Consider the following 7,489-nt stretch of genomic DNA (forward strand, 5'->3'; position numbering starts at 1 on the left):
AAACCTATGAGCAGTCAACATTCACTTGTACCATGTCAGTGGATTTTGGATACAGTCGATGGAGACAGAACTTCCCCCTCCTACGGACTTGCCCACGAGGCTCTATGGAACATTCAGCAAAACACGGGGATTTAACTGCGGACATAATGCTCCCAGGCAGGGCAGAGATTCCTGCCAGCATAGGAAACGTAGCTTGTTTAATCTGGATGATGCTCAGTGGAGTTCTTTGCTCTTTATAGTACCCATTAGCACTAAAAACTGACTGCTCTCAAAAATCGTATTATAATTCCTTTTCGTTCAAGATGAAGGGAACCAGAGTCTGTTCCGATTTTTTTAATGTCCATTTTTATAAGGGTACGCCAATTACAGAAGGTCTTACTTTTTCCATGCCCTATCCCATGATGCAACTTTCCTCAACAGGATCCCAAGGATTAATAAATCTGTAAACATAGCAAGATGAACTATAAAGATCTTGCTACACTTCTCAGTAAAAATTCTTTCCTCAAAAAAAAAAAAAAAACCCCGCCAAACAAACCCAAAACTGATGAGGAGTATGGGAGTATCTTCCCCGTCTTTAAGTACACACTTAGAATGCTTTAGTGCTGGAATTAGAAGGGACGTGTGAATAGAGCAGTGCCAAAATACAAAGGATACTGAATGAAAAAACACACCTTTGTAAAGGGAACAACTCATTGTAATTTGCACCTCCTTTGCAAGCAGAGCCCTTGACAAATAGCTCACTGCAAAGAAATCCATCCAAGATAAAGATGTATTAAATCTGCCCTACAAATTATAGCTAGGTAACCATACTGCAGCAATTCTCAATCATAGGGCACGGGTTAGCTCGCCCATGTTTACACCAAGCTCTTACTAACGGCACACAGAACCACCCCTGGAATAATGTGCCCCAGTGGAACACTCTCATTGACCCGCAGAGCACCCCTGTGTCAGGCGCTTCACCAAACAGCATCATGGCAGTTCTGATCCACCAGCTGGATAACCCAGATGTTTCTCCCCACTGCTTTCACTTACCTAAGCTGCCCCCACCCTGAACACAGCAGTTTCGGAGGGAGGAACGCAGCCTTCCAAGCAGATAAAGGTTGTCTGCAGTTTGAAACAGAAGCCAACAACATGACTGGGCTTCATCAAAGACTTTTTCCACTACTTCTTCCAGACATTTTCTTTGTACTTCTGGCATCATCCTTGCTAGGAAGATTTATTGTCCGCTTTTTAAAATTTATCAGTTTGCAATGGCCACCAGCTGAAGGGATCTCTTTAAATCACTCTGTAAGGGAAGAGTGTGAACATGTGCATTGCAGTTAGAGCCTTCACTTCTCCCATGCTGGAAAAACACTCACAAACATCAATAATGAGGGGGAATATTTTTAAGACACTTCTATTCAAGACATGTTGTTTACAAGGTGCTCTGTATTCTGAAGTTATTGTCTGATGATTACTCAAATTCCTGGGTCCCTTAATTTAAGATGTAAAAATGAGATTTTTTTCTAGTATCTGGGAAATTTAGAGAATAAAAGATTTCCTTGTTGATTAATAACACAGCACAAACTAGAGGTTTCAGACAAGAATCACTTGAAGACCACCATTGCTTTTACATTTATACTATCACTGTCTTCTCTTATAAAAAAGGTCTCTACGTTACAAACACCAGCAACTGTTGCATCATCTTCTGGTACTGGAATTGCTGCTGAATATCAGGGAAGGTAACAGGATAGATAAAAGTTCTCTAAAAGAAAAAGCACCAGAACTAGTAGAAAGGTGGGGCTGGCCAGCCCTTCATTTGAATGCAAATGTAATTATGAGGCAGGCAGTTAGGCTGACGTCAGACAAGATCTTGGTAAACCATTACCACCAGCACCTGGTAGCACAGTTGGTAATAAAAGAGGATGAAGCAGAAGATTCCAAGCAGAGTGGCATTATTAGAGAAAACCAAACACAATTATTTTTAAACAGCAAAAGAAAATACGGAAGAACAAGATGTTGTGACACCGTTATTTACAACCTGTGAGCATCATGTATGTCAGCTCTCTCCTGGATAAAGAGAGCAGCATGTACCCAGGACCCGCGAGGGGCAACAACAACCTGCCAGTGCAAAACTTTGTGTCCGCTCCACCCTATTCCGATTACATGGGATACCACCCTGTGCCAGCTCTGGACACCCACGGACAGCCAGCGGGAACCTGGGGATCTCACTATGGCCCGCAGAGGGACGACTGGAACGCTTACGGCCCAGGACCTTCCAGCACGGTGGCTGCTGCACAGATCAACGGCTCCTCTCCCGGACAGGTCTCCTACAGCCCTGCTGATTTCAGCTCCCTCCATCCCACTGGATCGGGGGGGTTACCTCCCGTAGATACAATTAACGCACAGCAAATCTCTCCCAACAGCCAACGGCACAGCTCTTACGACTGGATGAGGAAAACAGTGCAAGCTAACACCACTGGTAAGTGCATATTCAACTTCCAACCTGCGAAAGCATTTTCTGCTATCACTGATCTTACAAATAATTAACTTCACTTGGAGCACATAGGTTGGTGGAACATTTTATGACATTTATTTAACCTACTGCTGTTTAATGCAGTTTTAACTAAATTTGCTCTACTTTCACTTTCATCCATAAAGGCTATCAGGGTTACTACAGTGGCACGGCTGTGGTGGTCAGATACGGCTGCAGCTCACTCCAGTCCAGGAATCTTTGTGGTATCATTCTGTAAATGTGCGATCAAAATCATGATACTCCTGAGATTGTTATGGAACAATGAATGCAGCAACATTTAAGAGTTACAGGCAAAAATACTACACAATGATTTTGTGCTGCAAGGTAAATATCAATACAAAATCAGGTTGGTCTTTTCAATACTTCTCCAGAAAATTACTGATCCAATTATAGTGATTATGCGAGTTTCTGCTGCCGTTCCTTGATTTTTCTAGCAAGCATTTATTAGGTGAGAAGGAATATTCCTAGAGAAGTACTCTGACTCAAATGATCGGCCTAGACCTTCCGTTTGCAGACCCCACATCTCATCAGCTAAGCTTTCTCTACATTTAGTTTCAAATCAGGTTTACGTATTTTCCTGACGTACCAGAATTTTGCAGCTTGCCACAATGACAAATCATTTTCTCGCAAGCGTCACTCATGATGCGCCTGTTTCTGTCACAAGCTGCAGCCCAGATGAACCTTTCAGTGTATATTCCCAAGGTGTAAATGGGGTGTAGCAAGGTGTACTATTGTTAAGATTAAAAGTAGTAAGTGTGTGTTAGAGAGCATCAAAGAGAACTCTCTAAAGAAGGAAGAGCGATTACAATTGGAGCAATCTTGGAAGAGACAGAAAATCAGCACTGCTGCTGGAGACACAATCCTCCTTCATATGGTCATTACTCAGGAGCAAAATTAGGCTGTTCCTCACTTATACAGCAGGTACACACTGTCATCCCACCATTACTAACTGTAAACTGCCCAGTGAACATTAAGATATCACAATGCCATCCTTCCACTAGGAGCCTCTGCAAAGGTCTTCAAAGCCCAGCAGATTTATAGTCTGTTCTTTCCCCCTTAGGTATACTCATGTAAATCAGCAGTAACTTCATTAACATCAGTGAAGATTTCCAGGTGTAGAAGTGGTGCAAGCCGGCAGTATAAACCAAATTCAATGGAGACCACTGCATGTCAAAGAGGCAAACCTGTCTCTGGATGTTGGCACTCAATTTTAAATGCATTCTGAAAGAATAAATCAGACTCAAAAATCTAAACCCCCAGTTTTACACTTACTGCACAGCCATGGAAGACCCTGAAAGGTTTCTCACTCACTTGCTCAAGCTCCTAAAATACGTCTGCAATTCAGAAAAGCAGTGACATGCTTAGATTCATCTCTAGTCTGAAAAGCGTTCACAGGGAATTGCTACGCATGCTGAAATACTTTCTGAACATCAGCAGACAGGTGACACAGGGCCTGTCAAGAAATGCATGTCCTGAGGCTGTACATTCCTACAGCCCAGTCCTTGGAAGTGTTAAAACCAGCTCAGGACTTCACAGACTAGGCTCAAGACAGGGAATGCAGTGTTTTGCAAAATAAGAAAAGTACTGAATAGATTTGGATTTTCATTGGTGTTTTAAAAATAATGTTAACTGTAAAAACTGGAAAAGTTTAATATCAACACATAAAAAGTTGTGAAGATGAAAGGGAATTCAAAGAAAGAATGACAAGGCTAAAATAACGCACGTTAACAGCTATGTATTAACTTATCAATGCTTTCTCTAGAAGATAATGTACGAAAACTTACTCGATGCCATTATAGCTACTCTTGGAAACAGAGCTGCTCTCTGGTTTCCCTTATTGCCATATTATTCATGCTATCGAAGTAGCTACTGGCTCCTTCCTTTCACTATTACCATTGCTCTAAAACTGCAGAATTATAGCCCCAAACCTTACAAATATATTTACATACATAAACACGTGTATGTCCTTCACTTCAGCGGTGTATGCTCACGGGGCTGTCTGTGAGCAGCATGGAATACCAGCAATAAAAACATCTAAGTAAATGAGGGAGCCAACTGAAATACTGTCCTAAAGACAATGGGAATTTTTTCCCCTCTGTTTAGACTCTGTTAGACACACTGCATTGTGATTCAATATTCATACTTAGCATTTTATACCAAAAATTAAATTGCAGGAAAAGTGAAAATTTACCTGATCAATTCTAAGGACAAAACACAAAGGCAAAAGCACTATGTCCTTTCAACAGATGCTGTTTGATTCAACATTAGATACCCTCTTACTCAAGGACCATAACTGTATATTCTGAACCAAACCTTTTTTTATTTCACATACACAGACACTGCAAACACGAGGCAATAAGAAATTTTTAAAAACAAACACTGAAAGTTGGTTTTATAAAGTCACCTTGCCACATAGGCTTCAAGGTGAGAAAAAGATTGTCTACGCTACTCCTGTTTTTAATGAAAATGAATGACAAAATGCCCATCAACGTCAGTTCTGTCAGAGCAGAACTTCACACCATTTCTAAAATGTGGGTAATCAACGCTGTTTGATTAAAATGTGTATTTTATGAGAGTGAGTGTTAAATTTACTGAGAAGAAGGTATCAAAACAAGGGCCTAGAAAACTTCCTATGAAACTTCGTCTGGGAGAGACACCTCTCAGCAAGCAAATGGACTTCAAGGGGACTAAACAAAAGGACAGTATTTTTATATTTTGGTTTTTTTAAAAAAAACCAAACTATAGTCACCACATTTTATGTCTCCGCATAAACAAGCAGTGATGTACAAGTAATCCAGATTACATCACAGCAGAAACACAGCCAGAAAGCAAAATAGAAAAGCAGGAAAAAAGGCCTGGCCTCCGCTCTAATGCTAATTTATTTTGCCTTGTAAACTGGCTGTGACATCTATTTTCCACTGGGCTACATTGTCTGAGGTTTTGAGGCCTATCTGTCATATTGAGGCAACAGACCCTTTTAACACTTCACTTTGCTTTGATATGCGCTCTTGTCTCTTCCTTCTCCCTCTTTTCTTCAGGAGTTATATTGCCGGAAAGGGTGATGATTTTCACAGCAAATAAAGAGGCCTTCTCCCAGCATTATTGTCTTCAGAAGAAATGCTCTGTGAATTTTACGACCAAGGGGAATGGGGAAAACTACTCCTTTTCTCCACCCCCTCAAATCATGGTTATATTTGCTGATTATAGTGAAGCCGGAATAACCCTGTTGAATTTTAACTTGTTTTCAAAGATCACCCTCTAAGCCTTCAGTTTACAAGGAACATGAATATCTCTGCTATTGTTAACATTATAACTATCACTTAGAGCAAATATTTCAAAGCCAACAATCTGTACCTTGCGAAAAAAATGTAAACTTAGTCTGACAACTGTTTTAGTCCTGCAAACTTAGGCAGGAAAACCTTGTACACTGGAAATCGAAGTGGCACAGGATTTGGGAAAACATCCTTAATTACATATATTTAAAACTGTCTTAAGCTATGCCTACCTCTAGCCTTCAGACAAAAATACAGTCGACCCTCAGTATCAGTCCAAAACTAAAGAGAACTGAGAAAAAATATTCCTTCATCTATTTCTGTTCTTTTTTCCTCTGCTAAGATGAAAGAGTCTGACATTTGTTTAGGGCTTGTAAATTCCAAACCAATTGGCTTGAGTTTCTGAATGTGAAAGGGGTTCTTGATAAGATCTCCTTGTCGCTCCTTTGTGTGGCGTGTGCTTCATCTTAACACCTCAATGGATTTTAGGGAACCACTTTAAAGGAGTCTTTGTCCTACAGTTTGTCCCAGAAAACTCACATCAAAAAAAACCTGGGAAGATCAGAAGAAAAAGGAAAACTATCTAGCTGGCTGTTGAAAGTGCAAAGGAGAACAAATAAGCTGGAAAGTGATCTCTCCGTGTTATTACACAAATAATTGTTTAAGAAAGTATATGAAATGAGAGGTATCTTATAAACATTCAGTAATGTTCCTCTTAACGGCATTTAGCCAATAATGCCAAGAATATTTCTTTTATGCGTTAGAGAGAGGATGATACTGAAATCCTTTCACCAGTATTTTATTGCCTCCTCTTATGAATTGCCAAGTGCCTTCAACGTGAAGGGGGAGCTCAGCACACAGCGTACCCCTGTACCACCACAGGCATTCAGCAACTTGCAAGACTGGATCCTTCTGCAAAAAATACATTCCAGTTACTATTGAACTTATAAGCACATCCTGTGGCCACACAAGAAAGCAAAAACATTTCTAGTAGGACATTTCCTTGTGTCGGAGAGGTGACCTGTAAAAACTCAAACAAAGAATTAGGACATGGTGCAACTAAACAAATTGTGACTGAGCTTCAGTCTGGAAATCCTGCGTACTTACGCCTGCACATACACCGAGTCACTTCAACGAGCGCTGAAATGAAACCCCTTTGAGATCAAATATAGCCAGCACCAATTAGGTCCTGCTATGAATTATTTAAGATGCTTCAGGGTGTTTTTCACTGAAGAGCTTCCCATTTAAATGTATGTTTGCACAGAGAGGGAGATAAAGAGAGAAAGACAATTATGATAGCCAACACTCTCTCCTCCACCCCGCACCTCGTATTCCTTCTCTGGGATAGAAGAATCCCACGCAAGTACTCTGGAGCTTAATTTATGTCTGTAAAATGTTTGAAAGAAAGATGCTACAGAAAATGAAATTCAATATATTAATAATATTTCTTTCTTGAACAGGTAAAACAAGAACAAAAGAAAAGTACCGAGTTGTTTACACAGATCATCAGAGACTAGAATTAGAGAAGGAATTTCACTGCAACAGATACATTACAATCAGGAGAAAGTCAGAACTTGCAGCAAACCTGGGACTATCTGAGAGACAGGTACACAGAGACCATCCATCATTCGTACGCACCCATCCACCAGCCACCGCTCTGCCAGGGGACTGGGCAGCATTCAGTTCTGTTTCCAAAAGGGAA

At 40.6% G+C, this 7,489-nt stretch overlaps 1 protein-coding gene across 1 annotated transcript in view; it reads left to right on the forward strand.

Annotated features, from left to right (window-relative positions):
- The first annotated feature begins 1,943 nt into the window (after positions 1–1,943).
- Positions 1,944–7,489, forward strand: part of LOC104497284 (homeobox protein CDX-4-like) — an 8,369-nt gene continuing 2,823 nt past the window's right edge. Inside the window, exons 1-2 of the mRNA XM_010140519.1 lie at positions 1,944–2,461; positions 7,248–7,393. Of these exons, the coding sequence (XP_010138821.1) occupies positions 2,032–2,461; positions 7,248–7,393 (576 nt within the window). The 5' untranslated portion in view covers positions 1,944–2,031. The remainder of the gene's footprint in view (positions 2,462–7,247; positions 7,394–7,489) is intronic.

The sequence above is a fragment of the Buceros rhinoceros genome, unplaced genomic scaffold (genome assembly GCF_000710305.1).
Source record: "Buceros rhinoceros silvestris isolate BGI_N320 unplaced genomic scaffold, ASM71030v1 scaffold3677, whole genome shotgun sequence".
NCBI lineage: Eukaryota > Metazoa > Chordata > Aves > Bucerotiformes > Bucerotidae > Buceros > Buceros rhinoceros.